Source organism: Crocodylus porosus, unplaced genomic scaffold (genome assembly GCF_001723895.1).
Source record: "Crocodylus porosus isolate Cpor-Errol unplaced genomic scaffold, CroPor_comp1, whole genome shotgun sequence".
Classification (NCBI taxonomy): domain Eukaryota; kingdom Metazoa; phylum Chordata; order Crocodylia; family Crocodylidae; genus Crocodylus; species Crocodylus porosus.
In genome coordinates this window covers 83,053,468-83,070,230 of record NW_017728931.1, presented here as the reverse complement: position 1 = coordinate 83,070,230, position 16,763 = coordinate 83,053,468, and the positions used below count along the sequence as shown (strand labels likewise).

Here is a 16,763-nt window from a genome sequence, read left to right as displayed (position 1 = left end):
GCTCACCGTAGGGCACTTAAGAAACTCTTCTCACAAACTTTTGCACATTTTAAATCTTCCAAAGTAATTCTAAATCATTTTTTCCACAAGCATTTATGGAAAAAAGGCTTCCAAATATGAACTTCATGTTTATTAAGTGATGCTAACTTCTTTATAGACATTTTCAGCACCTCTGCTACTGCTCAGAGCTTTCCAAAGCTATAGCAGAACGAGAAGTGACTAGATGCGTCAGCTGCAACAGAAGTTTTTGCAGATTTCAGCATGCACTCTGCTACAGTTTGTACTCATTTTAGAGTAACAGTTGGAAACAGTAAACCATGAATGACTTGTCATGTTATTTTTTTCCCATTTCAGGAGGTTATGAACCCCCACTAACAAATGTCTTCACAATGCAGTGGTTCCTGACCCTCTTTGCTACATGCCTTCCTAACCATACAGTTCTAAAAATCTGGGATTCAGTATTTTTTGAAGGTTCTGAGATTATACTGAGGGTAGCCTTGGCTATCTGGGCAAAATTAGGAGAGTAAGTAATTTTTTCTCTTTAATGTAAGCAACATATATGTTTTGAATAAGTACTATTTGTAAGGGTACAGATTCACAATATTATCAAGAGATGGCCTTACAGGAAACTTACTTTTAAAGTGGCCATGTAGGTGACAAGATGGTATGCCATAAAATGAACTCTTGGAAGCAGCCTGATAATGCCATAAAGGTGGGCAAGATGATCTAACTCGTCCTTTCCTTATCAATTTTTTGTTGTCAATTACATACCATGTAAAACATTTCTTTATATTAAAGAATTGGGTCTGATCTGGTAAGCTCTCTGCACTTTCTAGAACACTCGATGAAGCCAGTAGGGGTCATAGTCATTGTCTGAAGCTGAAAAAGACTTTTTTTTTTTTGTGCTAATGTGCTTAATGTAAGCTTCAGTCGGTTTCTCTCTGCAAATACATGGTGAGTGAGTACCAGCAGGCAAGTCTCTGAAAACCCTATCTGCTTCTAGAAGCAATTTGTTTAAAGAACATTGTAACTAAGATTTTATTAGGGTTCATGTGTATGGCTTGGGAAACCTGCAACATGCATTTTTTTTCATTTTGTGAGGGAACAGAAACTGAACATGGATTTGTTTTTTATTGTATTTTAAAGGATCCTCATAACCAAATCGTTCTTCTAAGCTGCTATGCTTATCACAGCAAGCATTTGCATTCCAAACAAAAGGGCTAGTCCCTATGAGCATTTGTCATTGACTTCATGGGTAACAGGAGTAGGCCAAACTGCTGTTAGTTCATTCGGAAAAGTACTGGAATCAGCTGCTGCGGCTAATGCTTTCACCCACCAGCTCCCACCCTCCTAGCAACAAACCTGTCCCTGAGGCTGCAATATTTACAGAGTTGAATGTACAGCAGTATCCACAAAGGATTTTTTTAATTAAAAAAAAAATAATAAACTACCACTAAAACTTCACCCACAGGTTTCCATCAGAGCTGGGTTTGTATCTTGCTTATTTAACCTAAAAAAAATAGTTCTGTTTCTTTTTTTAACTGGAAACTGGTGCCCAGTTAGCCACATTCTTCATTTAATTAATGAGCAAAGCCAGAGAGAATTGTTCACATTCGCACTAAACCAGGCATAGTTATGTCATTGTTATTTTTAACTATTGTAGCTACGAAGTGCTGCCCCCGTCCCACAATGCCTTTATGCACAGAGTTCTGTTTCTAAATATCATACTTGGCATCAGGACATCTTGCTAGGTAGTACATAAACACAGAATAAAAGGAGTTTTCTGATGTGAAGTTTATCATAAAATCTAACTGAAGACAAGACTTCAACATGGAAATAAATAGTTGTCAGGAACAGGGGCAGAAGGATGAGGGGAACCTGGATAAGATACAGGGCAGTTGACTAAAATGAGCATTATCATTGCTGCCTGTGTAGCTACTATTAGCTGTCATGATGGTAGAAGTAGACCTCAACAAAGGGTTGGAAGGAGAAGAAGAGAGCAATCCTCTGGACCACTTTCAAGAGGAAACCTCATAGAAAGCACAAAAGTGCTTACAAGAGGGTTGATTAATCAAGTCGTCTGGAGTGTGCTAATTAGCATGTTCCAGCAGCCTCAGTGTCTCATGTATTCAGTGTCCCCATGCTTCAAGTTGGTGGTGGGGGCACTAAATCTCATTAAACAAGCTTTAGCTAAAGCACCCCCTCCACCATTTTCAAGCATGGGATGCTGAATGCATGATATGCTGTGGGCCTTTAATTAGAGCAGCTGTCAGACAGCCGTCCCCTGCTTTCCCCCTGCTCGCCCCTGGAGCACATGTAAAGATGCCGTGTGGTATTTTAGTGTCTCACATTTTTAGTCCACCTTTGTAATCTAGTTTGCAAAGGTGCATCACAAATGAATTCCTTTCATGATAATGGAGAGAATCATCCTGTTCTGTTCCTGTAACATAAATTCATTTGAGCAAGCCTAGAACTGCATGGATTCCAGACACGAAAGTTTCCCCCCAGAATTATATTAATATAAATACAAAGAAGCAAGGGAAGTTTTACCTCCGTTTTACAGCTCACCAAACACAAGTGAAGTGATTTTACCAAGGTCAAAAGCAGGTGCCTAGTTAATTTGGTACTTGACCCACTGAACTATAACTCTCTCTCAGAAATTTACAGTCTCTAATACTATTAACAGTCAAAAGAATGAGCAGGATTAAAAGCTGAATGGTGTAGACCCCTTTGCATTTAAGCCTTCAGAAGATTGTGGAGAATGCTCTTTTTGAAAGGTGTCCTGCTTTTCTAGCTGATCATTATTTCTTGCCAATTGACCTTGCATATTGACATCAAATATAAAATGATCAGAATAAAATACTTAGACAATTATAGCTCTTAAGGCTTTGTATAATATCACAGTGATATAATGCAGACAATGCAGTATAAATTCTGCATTAAACACACATTGCCTTTATTCTTTTTCACTGATCATTGCCCTTTCAGCTAGAGCATATTGAGAGTTGAGCAAGTTCTAGCAGTTCTAGATTCTGATCATAATTCCTGAACTTATACATTCACAGTAAATGGCTTGGGTCTCCTTTTTGTAACGATGCTGGACAAAGGTGGTGGTTTCTTGCTGCACCAGCAACACACTTTCTGCCTAAAGAAGCGGGGGGGAGGGGGGAGAGGAAGGGGGGGAGAGACAGAGAGAGAAGAAGAAATCCTGTACTCAGAAAATTCCTCATTTACCTCCTGTATAAACAAGCAGGAAGGAAACTTAGAGTTCTTTGCTGAGCCAGGAGGCAAAAAAGACTTACTATGGTTAGAGATCAAAAGGGTGCTGTTCAAAGCAGTGAAGTATTCTCAGGGAACTGACTTGCTAGACATGCTGGCTCAGTGAGAAGGCTGTCACCTTGCAGATGGGAGCTGGATCAGCAGATGTTAAAGTTAGATTATTTGGCATGACATAAAACACCTGCTCTGTTTTAAACAGTTGAAGACAAAGCCTGGAAGGAACCTGAGTTCCATTTACTATTCCCACAGGCAGGCATTCTCTAGGTATGCCTTTTCTTACTCTGTCAAATTATCTGGAATGATAATATTCATCCCATCCTGGTCCAGATTTCCACGATTTATCAAATGGATTCTCTGCAGAACCTCCCAATCTTCTTAAATGGTGACATCTCTCTGTTCCTTAGTTTTAGCAAATTTAAGTTGGTGGCATTGACACAAGAAGGTCAGAATATCCAGGAGATGAATACATAATAGTTAATCCTGTGGTTCTCAACCTTCTTAGACTTGAAGCACCCCTCAGAAAATACCAACGTTTAGCTTTCACTTGTTTTTTGACTATGAAAAAATACTAGAACAGTTCTTCTGCAAAGAACTCAGAAAGACCACAACAGGTCAGAATGTTTCTAACACTGTAGATGCCTATTTGAAATCTCTGCATTTATCTTGTTAATCATGTGTAGGTGTTTGCATACAATGCTAACCCTGTGGCACCTTGGATGCCAGAACACCCTGGTTGAGAATCACTGGGTTAATCCATAGGATTAGGAGCCAAAAGAAACTGTTTATAATTCCAGTTTTACCAGATTTCTTGCAAAGTGTTTGATAAATACTTATACTCTGTAAATTCCATGCATCTATATATGGGGGTGATAATATTTACTTGTCTCTCAAGGATACTGTAAAATCAATGTTTGCAAAATGTGTTGTCACCCTTGCAGGGTTTGAGTGATGATGGTAGTTATAGAATCATAGGAAATTAGGGTTGGAAAGGACCTCAGGAGGTTATCTAGTCCAAACTCCTGCTCAAAGCAGGACCAGCCCCAACTAGATCATCCCAGTCAAGGCTTTGTCTAGCCAGGTCTTAAAAACCTTCAAGGATGGAGATTCCATAACTTCTCAAGGTAACCTGTCCCAGTGTTTTACTACCCTCCTAGTGAGAGTGATTTTCCTAATATCCAACCTAAACTTCCCTTGCTGCAACTTGAGACCATTGCTCTTTGTTCTGTCATCTGCCACCACTGAGAACAGTCCAGGTCCATCCTCTTTGGAACCACCCTGTAGTTGAAGGCTGCTATTAAATCCCCCCTCAGTCTTCTCTTCCCCAGACTAAGTAAAACCAGTTCCCTTAGCCTCTCCTCAGCTCTCATGTGCCCCCCCCCCCATTTTTGTTGCCCTCTGCTGTACTATCTCCAATTTGTCCATATTCTTTCTGTAGTGGGGGGCCCAAAACTGGACACAGTACTCCAGATGCATTCAGTCTCACCAGTGCTGAATAAAAGGAATCACTTCCCTCTATCTGCTGGCAATGCTCCTAGTAATGTCATGCTGTTAGCCTTCTTTGCAACAATGGCACACTGTTGGCTCATATTCAGCTTATTGTCCACTGTAACCCCCAGGTCCTTTTCTGTAGAGTTGCTGCCTAATCAGTCGGTTCCCAAATTGTACCAGTGCATGGGATTGTTCTGTCCTAAGTGCAGGACTTTGGACTTGTCCTTACTGAACCTCTTGAGATTTCTTTTGGTTTAATCTTCCAATTTGTCAAGGTCTTTAAATGGAAGATGCTATATGAGAGCAAAGAAACTGTTTTTATTCTTAATTGATACATATAGATCTCATAACTTGTTCTTGATCTTCATAGATTTCATAGACATCAGGGCTAGAAGGGACCTCAGAAGATCACTGAGTCCAGCCTCCTGCCCCAGGGGCAGGAAGTCAGATGGGATCAAAGGATCCCAGGAAGCTAAACATCTAAATGTCTCTTAAAGGAGTCCAGAGTAGGTGCTTGCATCACCTCTAGAGGCAGGTTGTTCCAGACTTTGGGGGCTTGGACAGTAAAGAAGTTTTTCTTTATGTCCAGCCTAAAATAGTCTTGGAGGAGCTTGTACCTTTTGACCTTGTCATCTGTTAGGGTGCTCTGGCGAACAGGCATTTCTCCAGATCCTGATGCACACCCCTTATATATTTATAGGCAGCCACCAGGTCCCCCATGAGCCTGTGCTTTTCCAGGCTGAAAAGTCCCATGGCTCGCAGCCTGTCATTGTAAGGCCTGTTCTCCTGCATTCTGACCATGTGTGTGGCTCTCCTCTGGACTCTCTCAAGCTTCTCCACATCCTTTTTGAATTGTGGAGCCCAAAACTGGACACAGTACTCCAGCTGTGGCCTCATCAAGGCCAAGTACAGTGGGAAGTTGACATCCTGGGATTTGCTTGATAAGTATCTATGAATGCAAGCCAAAGTTTTGCTTGCTTTACAAGCTGCAACATTGCTTTGGTGGCTAATATTCATCTTGTGGTCAATTATGACCCTCAAATCCCTTTCGGCCGTGGTGCTAGCAAGTGTAGCACTGCTGAGTCTATAAACGTGCTGTGGGGTTTTTTCCCCCCCAGGTGGAGTACTTGCATTTTTCGGTGTTGAACGCCATCAGGTTTTCGTCTGCCCACTTTCTGAGCCTGTCTAGGTCAGCTTGGATCACCATCCTGTCCTCAGGTGTGGTTGCTTTACCCCAAAGTTTGGTGTCATTGGCGAACTTGGCCAGTCCACTCCCTATTCCAATGTCCACATCATTTAACAAAGATGTTAAAGAGTATAGGCCCAAGGATGGAACCACTGGTCATGGTGTACCATGATGATTTATTACATCAACTACCACTCTCTGGGTCTGACCTCGGAGCCAGTTCCCCAGCCATTGGACTGTGACATAGCTGAGGCCACAGTTGGCCAATTTTTCCATGAGATGGTCATGGGACACCAGATTGAAGTCTTTTTTGAAGTCAAGATATATGACATCAATCTCTTCTCCCTTGTCCAGGTGATATGTCACCCTGTCATAGAAAGAGATGAGATTGGTCAGGCAAGACCTACCCGTAACAAACCCATGCTGGCTATCCCTCAGGATGTTGCCATCAGCCAGTTTGTCAAGAATGGTCTCTTTGATAATTTTTTCCAAAATCTTCCCCGGGATAGAGGTCAGGCTGATAGGCCTGTAGTTTCCCAGATCTACTTTCCTCCCTTTCTTGAAGATAGGCACCACATTGACCTTCTTCCAATCATCAGGCATTTCACCTGAGTGCCACAGGTGCTTGAAGATCTGTGCCAGGGGCTAAGCTATGACGCCTGCCAGCTTCCTGAGTACCCTGGGGTGTAAAACGTTCTGTGTCAGCTGACTTGAAGGTGTCCAGCCTCTCAAGGTGTTCCTTCATATGGTTTACATTGATGAAGGGTAACAATCCTCCATCACCCTGGCTGTCCCATACCATATTAAGCAGGGTTGTCCCTTGGGGCTGGTGAAAAACCAATGCAAAATACCCATTAAGCAGGTTGGCTTTTTCCTGGGCGTCAGTTGTCAGTTTTCCCATATGGTTTAGCAGGGATCCAATGTCACCCTTGCTTTTCTTTCAGCTCCCCACATATCAAAAAAAGGACTTTTTATTGTCTTGGAGAGCCTCTTACTGTCTTTTATTGTCTCTTGTAGATAGATAGTGATTTATCACCATAGTTCTGTCTTTGTTTTATTATACCTAAGTGGTTATCTGAAGACTGATCAAATGCTATTTCAGAAAAAACAGAGGGAACAATATTCATTATTCTTCTTTCATGGACTTCTGAAGAAGTACATGGCATGTTCAAAAGCTTTTCCTATTTGATCATGTTAGTGCATCTGTTAATCAAACTCTGCTTCACGAGCTTTAACAGTACATTCCACTAGGCTGTTGTTCCCCTCTTGGGCACATTCCATACAAAGTAGCAGTTTGGTTTTTCCTCTTACATTTATATAAAGCATTATAAAGTTGACATCCTTTCAGAGATTTGGCAGCAGGGTCTTAACTGCATTGAATTCAACGCAGTACTAATGGTTTTGATTTTTAAAAGTAGTTTAAACTCCTGTTTCTTCCCAGCCATCTTACTCTGTGGAAATTAAGAAATACAGTCTTACCAGCAGCTTCCTGGCTAAGAGGGCAGGAACACGTTTCTCATTTTCTCTGTCTAGGAAGAGGGGATCTGTGGACTTTTGACCTGGTGCATGCCCAAAGAGAAGAGCCAATAGTATGCATATTCCTACCCAATGTCTCCACTAACTGGCAATTTCATTTTCTGTAAGGGAATTTTATGTTCCCTGGAATTCATTTAAAAACAGAAGAGGATCCTGTCTCTAGCAGTAAGGGCAACTGGGAGATATAGTAAGAAAATAGTGCAACATACATTGAGACATTTTTCCTGTGGTCTGCACTGAGCAGTACTTTATTAATTTTTTCTAATTCTACTAAAATATTTGCTTTGGGTCCAGACTGCCATACCAAGCAAAATGACAGTTGTGTGATGGGGTAGTTGACTCCTAAACTGCAAAGGTCTGTTCAGTTAGTCTGTGCCGTCTACTGCATGTGAACCAGAAGGCAGAAGAGGTGTGTTGAGAGAGCTGAGAAGTCTCTGCTCCTTTCTTTGAATTGTTGGAGGAGCTGCTTTTTCTTTTCTAAAGGATTCTAGAGAAATTCTGCTGCTTCACTTAATACTCCATTTCTGACAATTTAAGGCTTGCACGCCCTTGGGGAGAAGATGGGATGGAGAGTTGCTGTTGGTCCACTTTCTTATTATGACCCAGGGGTCACTGGTTCTCATAGAAAAAGAGCAGAGTGAGGAGGACCTGTGTGTGACTGCGTGTGGGGGAGTGAGTAAATATACTAGAAAAGAGAAGAATAAATGAAGTGTTGCTGGAAGAAGCAAACAGATTTAAATCTATAGAAGGTAGCAGAGAACTGAACACAGGCTTTCTTTCAAAGCCTGTGAAGGTTCAGAACACAGAGAGGACAAGAGAGGGGTTAAGGTATGAAGGTGAGAGGAGCAAACAGTAGAAATGAAAAATGACACAGGAAAAATGTACACCACTAGCACGGATCAGAAAGTGAAGTGAAACAAAATCAGAGAGATGATAAAAGCCGAGTAGGTATTGTAAGTCATCATTTTAAAAACATTAAATAGAAAGCTGATTGTCAACAGATTGTAATTATATTCATTGGAATTTTTAAATTAAAAACGTAATCCTTGTTGTACTCAGATTCTTATACCATGCACAACACCAGTGTGGTTTCAATTACTGCACTGTAGGTTACTTTTTCCTACTTCATGCTACCTTCAGTCTGAATTTTAGTAAAGTAATCTCCTGTTTTTCCCCAACACTTGGTGCTGGTGACCATTCCATTTGGATTTCATAATGGGGATGCAGCCAGTCATAGAGGGGCCATGCTATATACTTACCCTGCAGAAAATACAGCTGATTTTTAAAAAATATGCAGTTAGTTTATATATCAAAAAATTATGTTGTGATTATAGGCAAATTGAATGTTGTGAAACTGCAGATGAATTCTACAGTACCATGGGCAAACTAACCCAGGAGATGTTGGAAGACAGTCTGATTGACAGCAATGAACTTATGCAGGTTAGTACGAAGTGATTAATAATATAACGATTATTAGTATGTTTCTCTTCTTTAAACAGTTGTCAATTTCCTGCATCTAAATAGTAAGATTTTTGGTCAAATACTGTGGAATCTTGAATGCTTCCAAGGACAAAAACCAATATCCTTCTGTTACACTTAAATATCAGTGAGGCAACTCCTTCGTTTATGGCTAAAGTAAAAAAAAAATCCTATTTTTTAAAAAAAAATTTAATCTATTATAAGCTACATGTAGAAAACTGTTGGGACAGCTCTACCTTGTCTCAGGGATTGTCTGGGAGCACTGCTATAAAAACTTGATCCATTCACTTGTTCCTGTACCATGACTACTATGTACTGAAAAAAATGTCATATAACTGTCATTCTCATGAACACAGTGGCAACTGAGAAACAGAACACTGCGTGCATCCTAGCTGCATGCCAAAAAAGCCTTACATGACAGATTTGCAGCATGTGGCTCATACAAAACAGAAGTGAGTGGGCAGGGCATGTGTTCACAGCGGCTGTCCCTAGCACTGTCCAGAAATTCATTGACGCAGCCGCAGGCTCCATTTCCGAAGGTGCTAACCCAGTTTTGTATAAGTGGATGCACTGTCAACAACTTAATGTTTGAGTGTTATAGTTGGTGTGATTAAGTTTTGTGCATTCTAATCTTAATCTTATTTCCATCTCTTTCTGTTACATATCCATTAGAATGTATCCTTTTGACGTTGTGGGTGATATGATCAGCTCAAAAAATCCTTGTGCCACTATAAAGTGATTGCATTATACTTTCTATTGTGAGCTGCAAATTAGAACAGATTGCACTGACTCTGTAACAAAGCTCCCATTGACCAGATTAGCATCTACTAACTAACTGGGTGCAATTATTGGAGTGAATAATTCACTTGTAATACTAGAGGGTGAGGTGGGATCTGACTCAAGAGTTCTGATCTTTAGAATGTCAATTTGGACTTTCTCAAAATAGTAAGCCTGGAGAAGGCTTTTGTCATTCTCTTAACTAACATACTTGTTTTGAAAGCTTTTCTTGGCTACACAGGAGAATTCTTTTCTGAAGTTGGGCAAAGCATTGTGGTAAAGTTGAGGGGAAAAAAGATAATTTAACAGAAATTGCTTCTTTTTGCTTTGTGAAAGAGTATTAGGAGTGGAAGATGTGAATAATTTGGCTTAATTTTGTTTTAATTGTTCCTTTGTATGGGATTTACCCCCACATGTTTTTAAATCTGTGTTACAATGCTTCAAAAGGCAAGTTAAATGTTGAGGAGGAAGTGATAAATGTCAGTGCAAGCTGTTGCCTTCTTTGTATTCATTACATTTCAGTGCCTTGCTTGATGTGCAATACAAAATCACAATGTGGCCCTTGTTATACAAAATAAAGTTGGTGAAGTTGCAGTGAGCTAAAGACTCAGGCACAAGGTTTTTCTTCCTAGTGTGTATCATGGAAGACAAACCACTGGTAACTAAAGGGAAAGAAAGCTCTTTTAATCATTGTAAGCTATTAATGAAATTATCCTTTTTTATATTTAACTTGTTTTGATTAGAAATTTCTTCTCACCTAAGCCAAAAATAGGAGATGCTTAATGCAAAGTACATACTTGCTGTGCAGTGCTGAGACTAACCACTAAGATTATTACATAATGTGTTAGCTAATATAGGAGTTCACCATCTCTAATGCTTTTCCCTCCTGGAGCAGAAGGGTCTGCTTAATTGTTCTGTGTCACTACAATGTAGCAATCTTATGTCTTAAAACATGAACTATTTTCTGTGCAAATGGAAACAATATTGAAAAAAAAAATCAAATAGCGAGAAGATCTACTGTAACACCTTCACTTCTTCGACTACCGCTCTGGAGAGTAGCTAAAGTAGGGTCTTCTCCCTCAATTCTCCTGCCATGACTTGGTGTTAATAGAACTCTAAGGAGGGGTTCAGTGATGAGATGATGAATTTCCCTGCTACGGCTACTCACAGTCTGGATGCGGTTGATGATGGGGCTTTGCCTCCCCTACACCCCAGCCACATGCCAGCCATAGGTGTTGAGGCATTTGGTTGTATGCCATAGCTTTGGCTACATCCAGTCCCGGCATTTGTTGCCCAGTGTTCTAACTTCCACTTCTTTTGTGAATGGTTGGCTGGGTCAGATACAGTTTCTCTGGCCCTCTCATGGCTGTCAGCCTGGTTCCTGATCTCTAGGCCCTGCTCACCCAGGCAGGCTTTAGGTAAAGGGCCACTGAGGCCCTGGCCTTGGGGGCCTCTCTAAATCAAAGCTAATGTTATGAAAAAACAAACAAATGCAAAAGCCTGTGTTCTGGAAGAACTAAAAATTAAGACAAGTGCCCTGATTTGAGTTATGTCATCCTCTTCACACCTTATGGGAGCTGCCCCCCCCAGGCCAGGCTGGACCCATTGCTCTGGCCTCAGCCTGTTGGGGCCTCCTTGCCCTGTACTGGTGTGTCCGTAGGGGCCCTAGCACCCTGCTGCCATGGTACACCAAGAACACTTCTGCCCCAGCCTCTGATGGCCCGGAGGCAGTTCTCTCTCCTCCCGTGCTGACACTCTGAGTGCCTTTTACATTTCCTGCAGCAGCACCAGCAGCTGACATCATCAGCTGGGCGCTGCCTAGCTTGATTGACAGGAAGCTGTTAAATCATGGTGGCGGCATCACACGTTTCATAGATTTCATAGACAGGGCTGGAACGGACCTCGGAAGATGGAGTCCAGCCCCCCGCCCAAAGGGCAGGAAGTCAGCTGGGGTCATAGGATCTCAGCAAGATAAGCATCCAATTTGCTCTTGAAGGTGTTCACTGTAGGTGCTTGAACCACCTCCAATGGCAGGCTGTTCCAGACCTTGGGGGCTTGGATAGTAAAGAAATTCTTCCTTAGTAAAGAAATTCTTCCTTAAATTGCCACAGTCCGGCTCTCCCTGCTCTAAAAGTAAGTTCTGTTTCTGCTCAGCCCATTTGGGGTTGACTGGGGGTCCCCGGGGTACTTAACGGATGTATACCATCCCTACTGTCACACCCAGTTTAATAGGTATATTTCATATTGTTTTCAGCTTCTTCAGAGGAGTCGCCCAGAACTGATAACGAAGGGGTTATAGTCCATTTTACTCATAATTTATATATTTCCAAATCAGAAATGTAGTGGTGAATATTTGCTGAACATTGAAGTTTTGACTATAAGCCATTTGGCTGTTTCACTGTTCAGTGAAGACGGTATATTTCTTTGACCTCTATTCCCTCTCCCTCCGACCTGTTCCTATATACAAGTTCTGTGTATACTCTTTCAATAATTCTGTTTCTCTCATGCACGTGCACACACGCTGCCATTGTCTTAATTTTGAGGCTCTCCCTATTAGCTTTCTCTTTGGATAGTTTCACTCCTTTTTAATTAAAAAAAAAAAAAAAAAAAAAAAGGAGCGGGTGTGTATATTATTTGGATCTATAACAACTCCCGTATTTCCATGACACTAAGATGTGGGGGGACGTGGGCACACTGGAAGGATGCAACAGGCTAAATTAAAAAAAAAAAAAAAAAAAAGGGGGGGCGGGGAAGGAAAGCCATCAACCAATGGGGCAGGTGGTACTGTGTGTGCTACCAGTAAGCTTATTTGCAAAATTGCTGTTTTTTTCCATGTACTCCCCCTCTCCATGGTGCTTTCCTGACAGTGCGGAGACTTTTGCAACTTATTTTTTATGTAGTATGTACACAGAGTTGGTGAAGCCCTATAAAAGTGGATTAGAGAGAGATTTTTACTTTCACCCATAATCACTGCATTGCCCAAGATTTTATAAACAGGTCATAAATGAGGTGTTATGACATGATGCAAGGCTATTAACACAATCCAGAAGTGTCACCATCATAACTACAAACAATACACCCAGATTCTGAAGGATTTGGAGGCTTTAAGAAAGGTCCACCTCTAGGTGGTGTAACTTGTCAGCTCCATCACAGTAAATGGAAGGTTGTGCTATATGTCTCTTGACCAGCAGATGAAAAATTGAAGTTCCATGGCCCTAAAAGTATGAGTAATTAAGCTAAAATGTAATTAAGTGCTCACTCTGAATAACTGAATATAAATGCTGAATGAAAAAGTTTCTCAGAATCTGGGAAAGACCACAATGTGTGTGAAAGTTACAAGTGGTATCTAAAACTTTGGAAACAAGTGAATGGCGAAGTCAAACATAACTGTTTCCTGTAGTAGGTAACAAGCATATGGAATAAGTTACCCAGGAAGGCTATTGACAAACAGAGTATAAATGGATTCCAGACATGCCTAAATTTCTTTCTCTAGGGTAAAGGGGATTGAACAATGTCACAAAAAAGCAGGAAGGTATAAAGGTGATCAAATAGAAACAGATCAACATATTGATCATAACATTTCTTAGGCTGATAGACTAGAGAAGTATCAGTGGAGCTCAAATAACATTTCCCTTTCATAGTTGTAGAAGTTGTGTATAGTTTCATCTAGTGGAAAAACTTTGTTTCATGCGGTGAGATTTTTGGGAAATGCTTCTAACCTTGGGGCCATGCACATACCTCAAGATATAAAAATTCTTAATGCAAAAAACTTCCATCTGTGTAACAGCCCTTTGGCTAATTCAGCCATGAATGTTTCTTCTGCTTCTAATTGCTTGCATCACTGCATCTGACCATGAATTTTTCTCTTCTGTCAAGAAAGACTCAATATTTAATCCATTTTTATGATAATTTTTAGTGCATTAAACCTAGACCAAACTTTGCTTATGAACAGACTATTTAGAAACTATGTTGATTTCCTTTTATCCTAATTGAGACCATTTTGCCTTTAAATCAGAATGTCACAGACTATACCACAGGAAAAACACGCAAACTAAAGTTTCTAGTCACAACTAATAAGAAGTTTCAAAGTTCTTGGACTTGAGAAACCATTTAGTTTCACCAGGGTAAAAGTTGCACTTTTAAAAACACTTGGTCTTTCATTCAGAATTTTTTTATCTTTGGCACTGATTTCTGATGGAGTGTCTCAATGACATGGAAGTCTTGAACAATTATACAACATTAAACAAACAAACAAACAAACAAACCATATGCTGCTATATTCAGTGATTACAGATGAGCAGTAGCACTGTAGTAAAGATAACATGTTGATGCGAAAAAGCATCTGTGTCACAAATACTGTTAATGAGAAAATGATTTATCAGTATACACTTACCAGTTTTATCTCTGCTTGAGCTAAAAAAAAAAAAATCAATCGAGTCTATTTCACTATTATGTGTCCCTTTCATTTCAGGTGTTAAATGTTGCCATGATTGGATTTCACACACTGAAGGGGATTACTTTTGTCTAAAAACAAGAGTGCTGACTGGATTATTTTAATTGTAGTAATATTTTTATTAAGCTGATGATGTGTAGGATACTTCTAGCCTGTTAGATAACTTAGGTTTCAGTTGTATATAGTACTCTCTTTCCATGCCAATCAAATCACTATCAATAAATCTTTAAGTAGAAAATGTTCAGCATCTTGTTCAGCATCCAGCAGGATCAGTTACCTCAAAGATTACTTCTAATTTTTAGTCAGTCCACCATACAAGCATCTTCTGTTGTCAACCTTAAAAAGCATTTGCCTTTGAAGGTGGAATTATTTTTAGGTTGTTCAAAAATCTGTGTTCTTTCAGCCCCTACCTGGATACTGCTCTGATTTAGTTAGTGTAAAATGCAAATCTACACTGTCTTCTAGAACTACCAGGCTCAACTTCAGTGTACCGTTGTTGACAATTTTGAGAAGTGTTTTGTCCCATTGGTAAGATGACTGGATGCATATAAATATTCTCTGCCAAAGACCTTCCTGTCTGGCTGTAGTTTCTGTGATAACGGAGGGCTGGGGTTTCCTCGTTGAAGACAGATCCTCACAGTCATAACACCATTGACATCAGTAGGCCTGTGACAGTTTACAACAGCAGGGAGTCTACCCCCATAGTATTTGGGATGGAGTCAGTGCTTTGTTGGGTACTCAGGGAAGTACTGGAAGGCTACAGAAAACCTGATAATGGCTTCCTAAAGGTAGAATCTTTTAAAGGTACATGTAGCAAAATGTTGACTTATGTTGTTACCAACTTCAGTAGGGAGAGAATTTCACCCCTAGAAATTTAGATGCTTGGGTCACTGAGGCACACGGAGAAAATACAAAAAAAGATGAGCCTTGAACTATATGGTTGTTCAGCTTTTCAGTTCTTTTCTCTGCAAGTAATGGGCAGAGTTTTCTTTACAAATGAAATGTCTACCGTGGGCAACCTGTATAAGTTTTGTTTTCAAATCTTTTGTTGTTCTCCTAGGGTTAAAAATTATAGATCTATTTTATAGTTTGTTGTATTTATCTGTTACACTTTCCTTAAAAGTTTGTGGTTATGTGATAAATGTTTTTAATGCAGAAACACTCAGGGCATAGGTTACCCTGCCTATGGGCTGTGCTTTCCATTCTTGTCCCACTATTCCCTGGAGCAGGGAATTGTCTTGGAGTGGAACTGGTCATGTGCCAATAAGCACACCTGCGGTAGCAAGCTTATTGGTGCATGGTCAGCATGGTTTCAGTGTAGCTACATTACGTCTGCAGTAGGGTGTGGCCCAGAGGTGCTATAGACCTGGGCCAGATAGCTCTTGCAGAGTGTATAGCCCGCAAACGATTTTGTTTGATTTCTCCTTTCTCTTCTCCACTGCCCTTCAACTCTCCACTGCTATGAATTCAGTAATTCTCATATAAATTAGTACTTTGGATATTTGTCAGGTGCTGGCGTGAAGTGGTTTTACACAAAAAGCTTGAAGTTAGTTAAATAAAAGAAATCAGATTCACCCAAAGAACCTTGTCTGCCTAGAAAAAGCTTTACATTCTGGTGTTAGAGAAAGTAAACAGCCTTGCCACAAACAATAATTTTATGGATTGTTTTTTTCAAAATATCCTCCATTCACATCGGGTATTTCTTTGAGACGCACAAGCAGTTGTATGGATAGGTGTGCATACATGACGTCTCAGGTTACTCATTATGTTTACTTTTGCTCTGGACCATGTATTTCTCTATTGAAGCATTTGTTGTTTTTCCTACAGGAAATACTGATTGCATCGTGAAAGTAAACCTACTGCATTTTCTTTGTGTATATGTGGAGGTTCAATGTTTAGTTCTTCAAGCCTACAAAAATCTGTGCAATGATGTAATTTGTAATGGGGATATTGCTTAAATGTACAAGATTTAAAATATGTATTCTCTTTCCATAGACTGTTTATTCCATGGCCCAGTTTCCTTTCCCGCAACTGGCAGAATTAAGGGAGAAATATACATACAATATTACTCCTTTTCCTGCAACAGTAAAATCAACTTCTGTTTCAGGGTAAGTCTAGAATCAATCCAGAATGTCTCTCATTCCCCTTATTCCCTGTAGCCCAGGAGTAGGCAATCCCCGGCATGTGTGCCAGACCGTGGCACACAGCAGCATTTTGCTTGGCACGTACGCCTCAGGTCAGGGGAAGCACAAGGGGTTTGTTGTGGCAGTGCAGCCCCAGCCTCCTCCCCACCATCCACCTTGAGGTGTGTGTGAACCCACTACTGGCAATGAGCCAGGCTAGAGCTCTGAGGATCCCAGTGCAGCTGCTTGTAGCCTCCCCACAGCCTTCTGTGAGCATCCTGGGCTCTGTGCTGGGCCCAAAGCCCAGGCTGGCTGCGGCAGGCATCCAGGAGCCTGGAAGTTGCTGCATGGGGATCTACAGAGCCCTGGCCTTGTTCATTGCTGGCAGCCAGTGCACATGTGCCACAGGGAAGAGGCAGAGGCTGCGCTGCTACAACAAGGA

General features: G+C 40.8%; 1 protein-coding gene across 4 annotated transcripts in view; it reads left to right on the top strand.

Annotated features, from left to right (window-relative positions):
* Positions 1-16,763, top strand: part of TBC1D30 (TBC1 domain family member 30) — a 92,691-nt gene that overhangs the window by 69,323 nt on the left and 6,605 nt on the right. For all 4 annotated transcript variants that reach the window (XM_019543286.1, XM_019543288.1, XM_019543290.1 and 1 more), the window contains exons 8-10: positions 355-523; positions 8,824-8,929; positions 16,194-16,306. In XM_019543286.1, the coding sequence (XP_019398831.1) occupies positions 355-523; positions 8,824-8,929; positions 16,194-16,306 (388 nt within the window). The remainder of the gene's footprint in view (positions 1-354; positions 524-8,823; positions 8,930-16,193; positions 16,307-16,763) is intronic.